The sequence below is a fragment of the Carassius auratus genome, chromosome 38 (assembly GCF_003368295.1).
Source record: "Carassius auratus strain Wakin chromosome 38, ASM336829v1, whole genome shotgun sequence".
NCBI classification, from domain to species: Eukaryota; Metazoa; Chordata; class Actinopteri; order Cypriniformes; family Cyprinidae; genus Carassius; species Carassius auratus.
The window spans coordinates 17,717,225-17,734,744 of NC_039280.1; the positions used below are offsets into that span (position 1 = coordinate 17,717,225).

General features: G+C 39.1%; 1 protein-coding gene across 1 annotated transcript; it reads left to right on the plus strand.

Annotated features, from left to right (window-relative positions):
* Window positions 1-1,563: 1,563 nt before the first annotated feature.
* dldh (dihydrolipoamide dehydrogenase) lies at window positions 1,564-7,068 on the plus strand. The gene is made up of 11 exons (XM_026224520.1): window positions 1,564-2,084; window positions 2,187-2,483; window positions 2,896-2,956; window positions 3,042-3,299; window positions 4,305-4,365; window positions 4,467-4,597; window positions 4,698-4,867; window positions 4,947-5,163; window positions 5,252-6,056; window positions 6,135-6,240; window positions 6,330-7,068. The coding sequence occupies exons 1-11, from the start codon at window positions 2,037-2,039 to the stop codon at window positions 6,333-6,335; spliced, it is 2,160 nt and encodes a 719-aa protein (XP_026080305.1). The 5' UTR covers window positions 1,564-2,036; the 3' UTR covers window positions 6,336-7,068.
* The last annotated feature ends 10,452 nt before the right edge of the window (window positions 7,069-17,520 follow it).

The following is a 17,520-nucleotide window of genomic DNA, read 5'->3' on the forward strand; positions in this document are numbered from 1 at the left end:
TGCTGGGGTAATCGGGAAATGTGTGCAACGTCAGGCCAAAGAGTTATGGATAAAAGTATGATGATAGCTGGGTGACACGGTTTCGCTCTTATTTACGGCCAGCGGTTCAATAACTAACTCTGGAGTGTGTGACACCTGTCGCATTGCATCATATTGCAAATTCATGTTTTTGCTTAGGAAACGCATTAGATAAAAAAAGTTGTATTTATGTACACTTAAACTAAGAATGTATAGCTTTCTAAACGTTTAACATCCAATGCATAAACCTATTGCGCGTAACTGTGTCACTGATGCGCCATTGTTGCATTCCTCTGGAGCGCTTTTAATTAACGCACTAATGAAGACCACCCTCGCGCATCCACACAAACAAACGCTCGCGAGACGGAGCGAAAAGAGCGAGAGCTCGAGTCACTTAACAATATGAACGATTAAAAGAACACATCGGAAACTTCCTCGTCAAATTAAACGCAAAATAATTGATAAAACACCAAAACAACAGAAGCTGCGAGGTACTTTAGTCAGGGATGACATGTAGAGAGAGAGGGGAGCTCTTTCTCCCCGCGACATTGTGAGGGGAGCAGGTGCTGTGGGAATTACCATACAGCTGAGAGCGCACAGAAAGAAAAAAAAAACCTTCTTCTCCCCTCACACAATAACAAAGTGCCTTAATGACAGCCACGCGAACGACACACACACACCAGTTCAGCGTTTACAATCCAGCTTAGAGACGCAAACTCCAAACTCACAGAGTCACCAAAACTCAAACCACTGAAATGAGCTGTTGTGAAAAACCCAAAGGATATGCGCGTTCACTTTACATGACCTAAATATGTGAGGTCCTCACTTTTGAAACGGTCAGAACATTATGGACGGTAGTAAAATGCCACGGTTAACTGTAATATAATACCTATGATCTTTTAAGATGTAATGCAATTTGACTTTAAAATGTTCTAAAATGCTTTAAAGCAGAAATTAATTATAAAACTGTGGTAAAAACTGACTGAAAATGAGTTTTTGTCATTCTACTTTGCATCTAGGCTGTTTACAACATTTCGTGTCTAGTTGTTAGCATATTTTAAAGTGATCAACCTTTTAAAAGAGCAAATATGTTTGCATTAAAATTATAGAATGAGTTTTAACCTTCTAATTTAGTACAAATAAAATAATCCTAAAGGAAAAGTTTGTACTGCAAAACCCCATGTGAGCACAAACGCACAGTTTTCATGTTTAAGCTCAGAAGACCACAAACCCCGCTTCTGTCCCGTTATCAGGAACGCGACATTCCTGCAATGTGTGATGTAATCTGGTTTAATGTCAGAGTGGGATGTACAGGATTCTCGAGGTTGCTTATTTTCCTGTATGTAAATTAGATTTTTTTTTTTTTACTCTCTCTCTCCCACTTTGGCAAAGAGTTGCACATTTTACAGCTCAGTGACCATTTGCCCATTTTTTTCTTTCTTGGGGGGATTGGGGGTGGTGTAGATTGAAAAGTGCCCCTTTGTGACAACCAGAGCCAGATTGGGGAGTAGCTCATTTGCATCTCATTACCCTAGCAGTCGCTGCCTGTATATAGCCGGCTGCAGGAGGACTGGGACATTAAACACGCACAATCCAGTCAGTCTCTCACATGGAAACAAGAGCACGGGAGGAAAGCTAGGATCATCTCTACGCCAATCGTATAACCGGAAAATAAGAAAATAACCCTGCGCCTGGGTTTACTGCATTTGTTTCGGCTTCCTTAACTATCTACAAGTGGACTGCAAACTTTTGAGAACTTGGAGTAATCGCGTTCTGAGGGAATTTCCTGTTCGTCCCCCTTTTGCGCATCGGGGTTTCCTCTTTATATTCGTATTTGGGATTTAATTGCTTGATTTTATTTGGGCTTGCATGAGCAGATAAAGTGAAAGCAACCGAGCATCAAGCAGAGCTGCCTCCCACTGAGTGGAGAACTTCGGGTCTCAATGATTTATTGAGACACGGTCTCATACAGCAGCCCGGTCCGTGGACGCTCCACAGCAGTTCAGAACCTCTCCACCATGGGACGACTTATGATAACTGCTTTGCTTTGTGTCATAATAAGTCAGGTAATTAAAATTGGCATCTGTTTTACAATACGTGAGCAAATGATCTCACAGTGGATGGCATCTTGTAGTAGTCTAATGAATCCGATTTCAATTCCTTTTCAGGGGTATTGTTCTGGGGTTTTCGAGTTAAAGTTGCAGGAGTTTCTGAACAAGAAAGGGGTGTCAGGCAACGCGAACTGCTGTAAAGGATCCGCGTCAGATACTCAGCAGTGTGAATGCAAAACCTTTTTTAGGATTTGCCTGAAACACTACCAAGCCAATGTGTCTCCAGATCCTCCATGCACCTACGGTGGCGCAGTTACACCAGTGCTCGGATCAAACTCCTTCCAAGTTCCCGAGAGCTTCCCTGACAGCTCCTTCACCAACCCCATCCAGTTCCCATTTGGGTTCACATGGCCGGTGAGTAGTTGCTTCTTCTTTTTCGTAACTTTTCCTATTTTTGCATTATACTTTCTATCTGGAAAATGCGTCCGTTTTAACGTGGTTTATAGTAGCTATAGACTATGTGACATAAAAATCCACAATAATGACGCATAAGGACTCAGGATGTGGGTATTTAGTGGCGTTTGTGGGGTGGGAAAAGTCACATTCCCTGGGTTGGAATATAATTGTCAGCTCAGTGTGAAATTCCGAAACCTTTCATTTTGCTGCAATAAGTAAGTGTGAAATCGGAGAAATGAGGCTTGAATCCCCAGTGCGATCACACCTCAAGCCATTCACATCTTCCGTTGCATGTAAAACAGCATGAGGTGTGGAGGAATGCGCTCCTGCTCTAATTTTGTCGATTTTTCTTTCTTTCTTTCTTTTTCAGGGAACTTTTTCGCTGATCATCGAAGCGTTGCACACCGATTCCAACGATGATCTGTCCACAGGTAAGACGATGCATTCAATAGGAAAGAATGGTTTAAGCAATCATCGTGGAGCAATAAGATAACGCTGAAATTAAAACGTCCACAGAAAACCCAGAGCGTCTCATCAGTCGCATGTCCACCCAGAGGCACCTCACAGTGGGAGAGCAATGGTCCCAGGATCAACAGGTTGGTGGGAGGACAGAGCTGAAGTACTCCTACAGATTCGTTTGTGATGAGCACTACTACGGCGAGGGCTGCTCGGTCTTCTGCCGCCCCCGAGACGACACTTTCGGCCACTTCACCTGCGGAGAGCGCGGAGAAATTATCTGCAACTCTGGATGGAAAGGACAGTACTGCACAGAATGTGAGTATAAAGGATATCTGTGACCCTAGAGCACAAAACCAGTCATAAGTTGCACGGGAATATTTGTAGCAATAGCCAAAAATAGCTTACATGGGTCAAAATGATCGATTTTTCTTTCACGCCAAAAATAATAAGTATATTAAGAAAAGATCATGTTCAATTACCGTAAATATATAAAAACGTAATTTGTTCGCTAAGGACTTCATTTGGACAACTTTAAAGGAGATTTTCTCAATATTTAAATTTTTTTTTTTGCACCCTCAGATTCAAATAGTTGTATCTATTGTCCTAACAAACCATACATACATCAATGTAAAGCTTATTTATTCATCTTTCAGATGATGTATACATCTCAATTGTCCCTTATGACTGGTTTTGAGGTCCAGGGCCACATTTAGCATGATTTTTGTGTGCATTTGAAAGCTGCTAGTGCGCATGTTTCGGTATTTCGCGAGAAAAACAACAACAACAAACTTCGTGGCTAAGGTTGCAACAGGCGTTTGTGTGATTCAAATGAGGGACGTTGGCCAAATAATGGCACGCGTGCCATAGATTAAATGTAACGCCTGATTGGTTACTTGGCAGAGCGCTCGGCGCTGATTGGCTCAGAGCGGTGAGGTATTGTTGGAAGGGGGCAGCTGCAGAGTGAAGGTAGACAATAGAGCAGCTGTCCTGCACTGGCACCATGTACACCAGCTGTCCACCCTTATCTGCGCAGGCTCTGGGTCGTTATGGGGAGGGGGTTGGATGAACAGAGTGAAAAAGAGGACTTCTGACCCACAGTTAGGGGAAAAAGGGGCTTTTGTTTGGGAAGCTTTTGTATGAGTGCAACTGTGTTAACCAGAGTGTCCTTCCAATGGTTGTGGGAATGATTTTTTTTGTTACCCTCAAAGTATGGGTGAAGAGCTTGGGAAGAAAAGAGCTGGACTACTAGAATAATAATGGTGTCAGAAAAGAACTGGTATTAATAAAAACAATTTATTGTAATTTTTTAATTTTTTACAGCAATCTGTCTTCCGGGATGTGATGAAGACCATGGGTTTTGCGACAAACCTGGCGAATGCAAGTAAGTGTAATGACGATTTTCAGGTCCTCTGTGTTTAAGACTCAACTTTCATTGCAGTTGAAGTTAACAACATACTAACAGTTCTTCTGTGGTGTTTTTAGATGCAGAGTGGGATTTAGTGGGAAGTATTGTGACGACTGCATTCGCTATCCGGGCTGCTTGCATGGCACCTGCCAACAGCCGTGGCAATGCAACTGCCAAGAGGGTTGGGGAGGCCTCTTCTGTAACCAAGGTGAGCCTTCGACACCATAAACTAAGTAGTTGATCAATTTGTTAGTTTAGAGTTGACTCGAGACTCAGCCGGAGATTAACCTACATGTTTTTTGTTGCAGATCTCAACTACTGCACACATCACAAACCCTGCCAGAATGGGGCCACTTGCACCAACACTGGCCAGGGAAGCTACACCTGCTCATGTAGACCTGGCTTCACTGGGGACAGCTGTGAGATTGAGGTCAACGAATGCTCTGGCAGCCCGTGCAGAAATGGAGGCAGTTGCACTGTGAGTATCCCTAGATATATGGATCATTGCATTCTCTGTGAAGGCATTGTTGGTCTAAATCGTTCCCTGGATTTCACAGGATCTTGAAAACACCTACAGCTGCACGTGTCCTCCTGGTTTTTATGGAAGAAACTGCGAGCTGAGTGCCATGACTTGCGCCGACGGCCCCTGCTTCAATGATGGACGCTGCGCTGACAACCCTGAAGGAGGATACTTCTGTCAGTGCCCGACGGGCTTCGCTGGGTTCAACTGTGAAAAGAAGATTGATCACTGCAGCTCCAACCCTTGCTCAAATGGTACATCGAAATCTCCCATTTCAAATGCATACCGTGAGTTGTCCGAATCAGATGTCTCATGTCTTTTGTCCTACTTATTCTTCTCCAGGGGCTCAGTGTCTAGATCTCGTGGACTCATATCTCTGTCAGTGTCCTGAGGGTTTCACTGGAACGCACTGTGAAGACAACATCAACGAGTGCGCAAACTATCCCTGCCAGAATGGTGGCACGTGCCAAGACGGACTCAATGACTACACCTGCACCTGCCCGCCTGGATACACTGGCAAGAACTGCACCTCTGTGGTCAACAAGTGCATCCACAACCCGTGCCACAATGGTGGCACTTGTCATGAGAGGGACGGCCGCTATGTGTGCGCTTGCATCCCGGGTTACGGAGGGCGTAACTGTCAGTTCTTGCTCCCAGAGAACCCACAGGGACAAGCCATTGAGGGAGCTGACAAAAGGTACTCTTACGATGAGGACGATGGCGCCTTTCCTTGGACGGCGGTTTGCGCCGGGATTATATTAGTGCTTTTAGTCCTGATCGGCGGCACCGTCTCGGTCGTCTACATCCGTCTTAAGCTACAGCAGAGGAGCCAGCAGATCGACAGCCGCAGTGAAATCGAGACCATGAACAACCTGACCAACAACTGCATCCGAGACAAGGACTTGTCCGTAAGCATCGTCGGATCCACGCAAGTGAAGAACATCAACAAGAAAGTGGACTTTCAGAGCGAGGCCGCGAGCGGGGAAAAAAACGGATTCAAATCTCGTTACTCTCTAGTGGAATACAATCTTGTTCATGAGCTGAAGCAGGAGGACGTGGGAAAAGAGGACTCTGAGAAGAGCGAAGCAACCAAATGCGAGGTTCTCGACTCAGACTCAGAGGAGAAACACAGAAATCATTTGAAAAGGTAAATATTGTTGCGTGGGGATTGCCGTTACTCTGGGTTTTGTGGCGCAGTACTAAACGTGCTTCTTTTCATTTTCAGTGATTCTTCAGAGAGGAAACGTACAGAATCTTTGTGCAAAGACACAAAGTACCAGTCAGTCTTTGTTTTATCAGAGGAAAAGGATGAATGTATTATTGCAACCGAGGTAAGCCGAGAACCTCCCTTTTGCTTGCAGTCGCTTGCGAATCTAGATTTCCGAACGCTAAATTAATTAATCAATCCTTCTTGTTCCAGGTGTAACACCACAATGGAGCTGTAGCTCGTCTCGTTCTACAGGAGGTTTTACTCCAGTAATGCTGCTCAAACCAGAGGGAAGGTTTCCTTCATGTGACTGCTGCTGTGAAACTTATGTTGAAGGTGATATTCAGAATGAGCTGGTTCTCAACTGAAGTAAACACAGTGACTGCAGGAAAGGACGTTGGGCCATACTGGCTCGGACTCTCAAAGTTTGTTTCCCAGGAATGTGCCAGACGGACTCGCTGCACTTCCTGTAGGGACGGTTTTACCTCATTGCACTATGATGGGTTGTATTTTTAATGTATTTAACACACAATTGAATCGGATACTGTGTATGCATCTGCACTGACTGCAGTGTGTATCTGGAAGGTCTCTGATCATTACATAGATCAGAAGAGGAAAAACACTGCCATGAATTATGTTTGTGACTGATTTGTTCTTTGAAAACTCGTATTTCTTTTATTTAAGTGTTATTTGTGATCGATCTGTTTGTGGTTTATTTTTTCGTGTGTGTGAGATTTGATGTAATTTAAAATCTTTTTTTTTTCTGTTTTCATTTTGCAAATTTGTCTATTGTAAATAAGGCACTTCGGGTCGATGTGACTGTTTTCTGATGTAAATGTATTTAAACATGCTGTCAAAATGTACAGGAATTGTTTTTATTTTATGTTGCCCATGAAAAAAAGGAATCACCTTAATATTTTTCCAAATAAATCCCGTATGAAATATCAAGAAATCGGTCTGAATCGGACTGAGTTGAACTGTTCACCATCTTGGAGTAATTAATCTCCAGATTTATGTGACGAATGCATCGTGTTTGTCCTGAGACAAAGCCACACCCGATAATTGCAAATTACTGCCTTGTTCTTGATGGCAGGATATTTTGGGGATGTAAGAGCTCTTTGACAAAAACATCAAAACCACTTTTTGCAAATGGTTTGATTGAAGTTTCTATTTGGTATAAGGTTTTATTTCAAAGCTGTAGCTATACTCATTATGTGACTTACACAGAGCAAATGGAGAACAGGAATGCATCTTAATATGAGTTAAATATAGCCTACAATACCTACGTTTTTACTATTCAAAGCAATCTGCAAGCCAAACTATATTTTAAAGTTTGCTTTTAGGCTCGCTTTATTTGAGCAGACAACTGAATAGCGCCATGAAGTCATTCTTCTGGTGATTTGACATTTTGTCTTAGATAGTATTTTAAAAAATTGCAATTTTAGAGCATAAGAGCATATGTTATGCCATGCTTTTAAAAAAGAGACAACATTGTCGGCCAACCATTTTTGTACAGATCAACTCTTAGACACATTAGCAACTGCCAACTGCCACTATGCTGTTATATTTACTTCACAGATCATATAACTCAATTCCGACAAAATTATGTATGTGTTTGTGAATATATCAGCCAGGAACTTTCTTTAGGTCAAAATCTGTAAAAGTTAGAAGTGACTTGAGCTCTGTAGAACGTGTCGAGTCTTTGGTTGTGGGTTCAGAGAGGATACAGTGAACTGTTGGACAGTTGCTCTCACATACCACGCTAAGCTTTTAACTTAACTTTTTTCACTCGCACAATAGGATTTCGCTGAGTTGGAAAACATCAGGAGACAGGCCTAAAGCAGCTCTTTTGTTTCTTCATTCAGAGCAGGCCTGACACATGCTCAAATATCTTCTATCAGATCTTTTTCAGTCGTGTGTTTTCAGCACTGTGTTTGCTGTAGTTTTCATTAGCTAAATACTGCTAATATAATATTATAAAAAAACTAAAAAACAAACCATCAGAATAATCTTAATACTCCCATCAGGCTCAGGGCGGAAAGTTTGAAATATGATTACAAGTTGCAAGTTGTGCTTTTACACTAAAAATGCAGGAAAAACTCTAGCATAAACCGTTTTTATACAGTTTGATGTTTATCACTGGAGTACAATACCATGATATGTTCCTAATTAGTTTGTCCTAATCAGTCAAGACCAATAGATGCGACTCTTTTTGTATTTCCAGGGTTCTCAGAAGCAGAAGTCGTCATAGTTGGGTGAACTTCTGGTGAATGGAGACTACTACAAATACAAATATATATATTTTTGGTTTCTCACGTGATACAATGGCATAAAAACAAAAAACAAAACAAAATCAATGATAGCATTTCTATGACTTTCCAAAAAGCAATAAATGAGAGATTGATAATATGGTTGTCAGAATGCGGAGATGTCAAATATAGAAGCCAAATTTACCGCCATTCCCGCTGTGTTTGAAACATTTCGCAGCAGCGTTAAAGGGATAGTTTACTTAAAAATAAACATTTCAGAAAATGGACTCAGCCTCAGGTCATCCAAGATGTATAATGGTAATAACGCTTCCTCCAGTGAAAAGTCGATCTCCTGCTGTCCTCTCACAGCAACATCCACCCACAACAGTATTTGTTTAGAGCTGTTTTCTTTTGCCTGAACTATGCATATTTCTCACCTGATTCAGACTAAACAATATTTTCACTCACTGATAGACTGTAGACTTGTTTAAAGTTCAAAATGTCTTGATGAATTCGCTTCTTACAAACATGTCGCTTTTCACCACAAAAGATGTTAAGTGATAGACTGGATTGGTGTGGAGTTTTGCAATGTTTTAATCAGCTATTTTGACTCTCATTCTGACGGCACCCATTCACTGCAGAGCATCCATTGGTGAGCAAGTGACGCAATGCTACATTTCTCCAAATCTGTTCTGATGAAGAAAGAAGCTCATCTACAGAGGAGTATATTTGCAGCACGTTCACCACTCATTTAACTAGTTTTCTGAAATGTAATAACATGCAAAGTATAGTGTTATAAAACATTTTGTTAGATTTACAAAATTGGAAAAGCCTCGTCACATTCTATGAAAAGGTCCATTGTTATACAAATGTTGGTGCACTTTTTTAGAGCAGCCTGTCCTCCAACAAAAAACAACCATATAGGTCATTTGTGCAAGCATTTATTACGACCTATATTTACATTTTAAAGTTAAGCGCCTTTTAGCGGGAGTAAAAATAATGACAGTATCGAGTTGCGTCTGTCGTCATGAATTGACATATAACGTCATTACCGATCAAAACGCACGTTTATTTAAATGCAGTGTGTGGGCGTTTTACACCGATCTCACAGTATTTCCTACATATTTTACTAGGTGGCTTATTGGTTCGAATGACCACACCTAACCCCACCCCTAAACCTAACCCTCACAGAAATCATGCTAAATTATGATTTTTGAGCATATACACTTACGCGCACGTCTGTTCCCTGGGATCGAACCCATGATAGCATGATTACATATCAAGGTATAACGCAATAATCTACTAACTGAGCTACACGAAAAGCAAACCAGAGGGCAAATAAAAGAGTACAAAACATTCATATGAAAACGACCTTTTACCTATAGGGGTGCAATTGTAGTATACGCTCTTCTGGGTCGTATTTCAAGGATTTGGACAAACGACCTATACAAGCGTATTGGTTGGAGGACAGGTTGATCTTAATGATGAAATGTAAAGGTCTAGATGTTATAAACACCCGATTGCTCCATGCACAATGAGATCTCCAAACTCCCACTCCACACATCAGTATGTGATTCCTCAAGATCCGTTCTGATTGTGGCACGTCATGCAGAATTTTCTTTCAGTGAAGCTGATCCTTTGTTCGTGTATTTTCTTGTTTCAGGTTTCACTTGCTGTTTAACCACAGAAGTTTTGTTCTCTTCAGTAATCTGCGGGTCGCGTTTCATGGTGAAGCACATTTGCATGACAAGAAAAGTATTTCAGCTGAGCTTGGTTGTTTAAGTGTTTCCACGTCACGGACAGATCTCGTCACAGATTATAGCTTCTCTTTCTGTCGTATAGGCGCTGTCTTTCGTCTTTGTTCAGGGAAGAGATGAGTGATAGTAGTGTACGACATGCGTCGCAATCGGCCTGTGTGCGCGACCTTACTTCTGCTTGGCGTAGTCCCTTAAAAGCTATTTTCTGCGGCCAATCCCTTCAATAGCAAGTGAAATTTTGACAGATTGCGGTGAGAGGCGAACACGAGCATCCGTAAAGGGATTTGGCCACAGTGATGACCCACTCTTTGTTCAGGCGTAGTGGTCACCTGTCAGTCCTAACAATGCAGAGCCGCCCCCTTTCAACTCTTGCAACCTGGGCCCTTAGATCTCATTTGCTTTGGTAGAGAAGCAATTCAGAGTCCTGCAAGGGAAGTTTGGGGGAACAAAACTGTTTCATCCAGGACTATTGAGAGCAAACAAAAAGAAGTCAGTGGGTGGAAGAGCTGCTGTTGGTACACAGAACATAAGTAAGACGAACCATTTGAAGGACAACTTTCATCCGCTAGTATCAAACCTATTCACAGTCGCTTTTGTGGGCACACGTAGCCTACTTAAACAGAAACTGCTTTTAAAAGCATGTTATCATGACCCTTTACTGCATCTAATACATTCAATACAAAAATAAAACCATGTGGTAATGCATATTTTTTTGGATAATCTAGCAAATTACATATTTCACAAACACAATTCACTTTGACTCTTTTCTCAGTTGATTTGGATGGATCTGGATGGGAAAAACCCAAAAGATAAAAGGTAATTTATAACAAATGAATGATAAATGTGACTTAAAACAAAAACAGCTTCATGTAAAACCTCAAAACAAAATAATCCACAGAGTAAAAACATTATAAAACATGGCAACATTTTAAATACTGCTAAATTTTGGTTGGTTAAGCCACATTTGACACACATTTCCAAGTGAAACAGTATATCAGGGTTGCCAGGTCTTCACAAAAAAACCCTCCCTATTGCTACTCAAAATTAATCCAAAACTAGCCCAATCGAGTTTCAAGGGGGTTCCCCACTAAAAATCGTGTCCCAGGGATGAAGTACAGCCGGTGGCAACAGTGGTTAAGTAGCCCAGTTCTGCCGGAAAACCACGGACTTGGCAACATTGCAGTATAATCCAACTTTTTCCATGGGGAATTGATTAAATCATAAAATGAAGATTTTTGCATAAAGTCAATTGGATGGTAAGCAACTGAAGTGTGGGATGGATTGCTGATAAGTACAGCTGATTTACTAACACTTAAGTGCAGTTTTAAGTAGCGTTTTTAATCATTTCTGATGAAAAGTTTTACTTTAAAGTACATTTTAGGTTGTTGTGTTTTAGTAATCCTTTAAATAAGTGCACTTTGGTTAAAATACATCTGTTGTGTGTTAACACGAGACTGTCCTCCTCTTAAAAACGACCACATAGGTCGTTTGTGCAAGCAGCATATTACGACCTATTATTACGTTTTAAAATCAAGCGCCCTCTAGCGGCCGTATTACGACAGTCTCGTTTGTCGGGTGTGTCGTCATCAAATGACCTTTGACTGTCGTTACCATCGTTACCACCCAAAAAAAGGAGGCGTGACCCAACATCTTACCATGCGTTGTTGTCCAGGTTTGTAAACAATTTTATTTTATGGTTTATTTTTTAAGGTACTGTTCTGATTGTCTGCAATTAATGTCAAAGTAAGTGCAGTTTGACGTTTTCTTTACAAATATGTTGTGAATGCCAGTGAACGAATGTGTGGCAATCGCAACGAATCTGAAATGACCAGTGACCACAACACTTACCATATTTTTTTTTTTTACCATGATAACTGTTTTACTGTGGTATTTGTAGTTAAAAATCATTAACCACAATGCCATGCCTTTAATACCTTTTTGTAATGTAATTGTGATTCAGTGTTTTTTTTTTTTCAGTTTTGCAGTTTCTTCATATCACATACATCTCCAGCTCCTACAACAACATTCAGTGTCCAGCAGCTCTTTATGATGCTCTCTCTCTCTCTCTCTCTCTCTCTCTCTCTCTCTCTCTCTCTCTCTCTCTTTCTCTCTCACTCTCTCTCTCTCTCTCTCTCTCATTTTCCTTTCCTATTTTTCTGAACTGTAATTCATAAATAAGTCACACATATTTTTCTTTCTTTCTCTTGTTCATCATGGCATATTTTCACAGCTCAGAATCAGATTTTGATCAGTTCTTGTATTAACAGGGAACTTGTACTCGAAGCTCAACTTGAAGAAGTTTCCAGTGAAGATGAAGTCCTTCAAAGGTTCGACACAGGTAATGTTGAAGATATGTAGTTATAACTGATTTACTTTAATTAATTTATCCTTACTTTATGTTAATAACCTTCCTTATAGTCCTTCCTTTCAAATATTTTGTTCACAGATCATTTCTAACACACTGTCTAAACATGTATGTATTAAAACAACAACAACAACTTGTTACTTTTTCTTTATTCCAGCTGAAAAGGAAGACCATGGGCCTGTCAAACCTTGTTTGTGGAGAGGGATGAATTTGACCATCTTGTGTGTTTACGGAGAAGACCAAAAGCTGCTAAGGCAGATATTTCCAGAGGTACGTCTGTGTTGATCTGAGCACCTCGACAGAACTTTACTGCAGTTACATTTTGCACCGAATTTTATGTTTTTTACTTTTTTAAATACCTCACGACCCCATCAGTACAAACCCTGTGCTATGTCAAAGTATTAATAATTCAAACAATTTCAGCAAATTCATATGATATTGTACAAGCGTACTCTCCAGCTTTTCCTCCTGCTGTCATTGACCATCGCCTCAGCTCTCATGCAGACTGTGTCAGGAAATGCTGTGTAACTTGTCATGTGACACAAAAGGGGCCGGTTGCGTAAACATAGCTATTATGTTAAGACTGTGACCAACTAGCAGTTAACCAAGAGATAATCATATTTCTTAGTAAAATTGGACCAATCTATGTTTTTGTAACTGACTTTAAACAATTATGACAAGTCTAGAGTAAATCAAATTATATGGCTAACTTTTTTAAAGATTAGTTTAAGCAGTTTATGCAACCGGCCCCAGGTCTTTAATTTATTTGACCAAATTAGATCATTTAAAGGTGTTTACAACAAGAACAATAACTATAATGACTATTTTAGCATCGCTACCAACAAATTATAAAGTTCTGTTTATTATTATACACGCTGCAGTTATGTTGTCTTTAACCACTAGCCCGTTGCTAGGGGGAAGTCGTGGCTTAGTGCTTAGAAAGTTTGACTCTTAACCATAAAGTTGTGGGTTTGAGTCTCGGCCCGGCAATACGACTTTTTTTGCGCTGCCCCCAACTGCTCACCGGGCACCGTAACATAAATGATCCCCACTGCTCCGTGTGTGTGTGTTCACTGCTGTGTGTGTGCACTTTGGATGGGTTAAATGCAGAACAAGAATTCTAAGTATGGGTCACCATACTTGGCTGTATGTCACGTCACTTTCATTTGTTGTCAATGTTTTAATTATTCATCATGTTATAAATTCAATTTTTTCCTGTCTTGCAGGATTTCTGACAGATTACTGAGTCCTTCTCCATCAGCTCTCCACAATAGCAGCCCTTCCAAAAGCATCCACATCACTCTCTCTTGTGTGGCACATCTGCTCTCAGTCGTTAGCATGTCTACTTGTATTATTTCTCCTCTAGTCAACACTCCCATCTCTACTGTGAACACTCCTGTCACTATCACCATCCCACCTACTGTATTCTATATGCCATATATATATATATATATATATATATATATATATGTGTGTGTGTGTGTGTGTGTGTGTGTGTGTGTGTGTGTGTGTGTGTGTGTGTGTGTGTGACCTTTAAGGTCATTTAATGATAGAAATGCATTTTCCAGCTGAAAATGATTTATAAAATATAATTATTAATAACCGTTTTAGTTTGTCTTGCATATGTTCACAACAGAAGCGATCAGTGATTATAGGAGATTAAGAGGTAATCATGTGAAATATTAGTCTTAACAATATTTTTCTAATTAGTTAATCACTTTTAAATGAAAGAAAAGAATATGATTTCAGCTGGTGCCTTGCAACTCCTGGTTTGTAAAAATATTATTTGGCATTTTATAAACTTCTCTGCAAACAAATTGACAATTTTTATTTATTTATTCATTTTTTTTATTTTATATATATATTTTTATATTAGCCAATTTAGTTTTAAAGGGATTTTCTATTACATAATTCTGTCTGTACCTATTAGTTACTTTATCAATCAGTAATTTTTAAAAGTTGTTATATTTCACAATAATATATTATTTTTTTGTTTTTATTTCTTCATAGTGACAAACTAGAGAGAAAGAATGGTGTTATTTGCATTGTTTGTCTGAAAAGTTTGACATATCAATAAACACTGATATGGAAATTACTAAAAAAAAATTATCCCTGTGTTTTTTAAATTGTATTTATTTATTTATTTTTATTATTATTTTCCTTTTTTTCTGTAGTTTAACTGGTAGAGCTAAAAATTGCAAGATTGTAAATACATCTCCAAAAAACACACAAGTGATTAAATGTATACATTTAATACACTATAAATATATAAATATAATATTATTTTTTCATACAGTATATGCAAAAATGTTGAGCTTAAATATTGTACATTAATATTAGGGTAAAGAATGTGTATAATCGCAAATATGAGGCCCTTGTTTGAAAATAAATAACTGTAATCAACAAATCTATTGCTGAATCAGGTTTACCCCACAATGCAAATCCGTCATTTTAGTTTTATATTTAGTGGGTGAAAATAAATTCACCACAAGAACCCGGAAAAGCCTGTCATGAATGGCCGTATATGGACAAGTAAGGGTGTCGCTTCTGCTCAACTGGATTTTCATTGGCTTTGAAATCCACTTGGCACTCGAGGACTCGCTGTGACTGGACTTTCTTTTAGCCCAAATTAAAAAACGTTTAATGTTGCAAAGTAAATTTTGCTGTAATTATTACGTCAATAGTACCTTTAGTTAACAATGGTGCATTGCTATATTTTGTGAAATTACCTCTTTACCGAGATCCTAACCTTAAACCTGAACATAACTTAATTGAACTACAAAAAACAGCGCCATGACTTTCACTTTCCATCGATAGAATGGCTAAGGCTTATGGGCAATGTAGTTTAAAATGTTTAATAATGAAATTGTGAAAAATACTTCTTTTTTCAAACAAAGGGATATCTAAGCATGTTTATTGTGCAAAGTTATATGACATATGTGAGAGGCAGGCTGACATTTTTTATTTTACTAAGAGTACTTTTATAAACACATGTATAGCACTTTTCTATGAATGTTTGAAAGCTGTGCCAAACATTATTTAGTAAACATAGCATAATGAGTTGTCCTACCAATTTTCTTTTTGAAACTATAATCAGATTTTGATTTACAGCCATTTGGAATGTTAATTGTTTTGCTCTTCAAGGGGACTCTACTGGGCCCCTGGGGATGGAAGGGCAGGAAAAAAATGCACAGCTCTATTCTCATCATTGGCAACAAACTGTTGAGACACATTTTGTAGGTTGTCTTTTCAAAAGCATACCATTATGTAAGTTGGAAGTCATAGTTATCTTAGAATTAAGACACCAGAAAATCAACATAAGTGCCCATTTGGAAAGAGCTCAATTTATTTCATAAGATCAAGAGCAATAATACAGTGCTAATAGTAAACAAAGACAACAAATACATATTCTGACATTTCATCAGACAAGGCCAATGTGTCATTCAGTAAGACAATGTGTGACAGTGTGCAGTTTATGGTTCCATACAATTCATGCAATTTAAAGAATCATAATATAAAATACCTAATTCATAAATCTCTGTAAAGAATGTCTCATCTTTGTCCTGCTCAGGAGCTAGACATCAGTAATGTGCATGAACATCTTCATTATAATACAGAACAGGATTCATGTTGATCTTTCCTTGATTCATCACCTTCAGTTGTGCATGAAGTCCATGCAGTCTCTTCTAATGCAGCTCTTCATCTAACTGAATTTCATTAATATTACTAAATGTTCATGTCTTCATCAAAACAACCATGGTGATTATATGTGATTAAATGTCAGCCTGGCTACTGGCTACTGGCTACTGGCTACTGTTTGTACTGGCTACTGTATACAGGCCACCAGGGCACCATACAGACTTTATTAAAGAGTTTGGTGATTTTACATCCGAGTTAGTTTTGGCTGCAGATAAAGTCTTAATAGTTGGTGATTTTAATATCCATGTCGATAATGAAAAAGATGTATTGGGATCAGCATTTATAGACATTCTGAACTCTATTGGTGTTAGACAACACGTTTCAGGACCTACTCATTGTCGAAATCATACTCTAGATTTAATACTGTCACATGGAATTGATGTTGATAGTGTTGAAATTATTCAGCCAAGTGATGATATCTCAGATCATTATTTAGTTCTGTGTAAACTTCATATAGCCAAAATTGTAAATTCTACTTCTTGTTACAAGTATCGAAGAACCATCACTTCTACCACAAAAGACTGCTTTTTAAGTTATCTTCCAGATGTATCCGAATTCCTTAGCATATCCAAAACCTCAGAACAACTTGATGATGTAACAGAAACTATGGACTCTCTCTTTTCTAGCACTTTAAATACAGTTGCTCCTTTACGCTTAAGAAAGGTTAAGGAAAACAGTTTGACACCATGGTATAATGAGCATACTCGCACCCTAAAGAGAGCAGCCCGAAAAATGGAGCGCAGCTGGAGGAAAACAAAACTAGAGGTATTTCGTATTGCTTGGCGGGAAAGTAGCATATCCTACAGAAAAGCATTAAAAACTGCTAGATCTGATTACTTTTCTTCTCTTTTAGAAGAAAACAAACATAACCCCAGGTATTTATTCAATACAGTGGCTAAATTAACGAAAAATAAAGCCTCAACAAGTGTTGACATTTCCCAACACCACAGCAGTAATGACTTTATGAACTACTTTACTTCTAAAATCGATACTATTAGAGATAAAATTGCAACCATTCAGCCGTCAGCTACAGTTTCGCATCAGACAGTGCACTATAGACCCCCTGAGGAACAGTTCCACTCATTCTCTACTATAGGAGAGGAAGAATTGTATAAACTTGTTAAATCATCTAAACTTACAACATGTATGTTAGACCCTATACCATCTAAGCTCTTAAAAGAGGTGCTTCCAGAAGTCATAGGTCCTCTTCTGACTATTATTAATTCCTCATTGTCATTAGGATATGTCCCCAAAACCTTCAAACTGGCTGTTATTAAGCCTCTCATAAAAAAGCCACAACTTGACCCCAGAGAACTAGTTAATTATAGACCAAT

What these genes read in the sequence shown, in the direction of transcription:
- dldh (XM_026224520.1), top strand. Translation starts at nt 2,037, where the DNA reads ATGGGACGACTTATGATAACTGCTTTGCTTTGTGTCATAATAAGTCAG. An exon ending in TTTGTGTCATAATAAGTCAG is followed by an intron (nt 2,085 to 2,186) that starts GTAATTAAAATT and finishes ATTCCTTTTCAG; the next exon opens with GGGTATTGTTCTGGGGTTTT. An exon ending in GAAATGGAGGCAGTTGCACT is followed by an intron (nt 4,868 to 4,946) that starts GTGAGTATCCCT and finishes TGGATTTCACAG; the next exon opens with GATCTTGAAAACACCTACAG.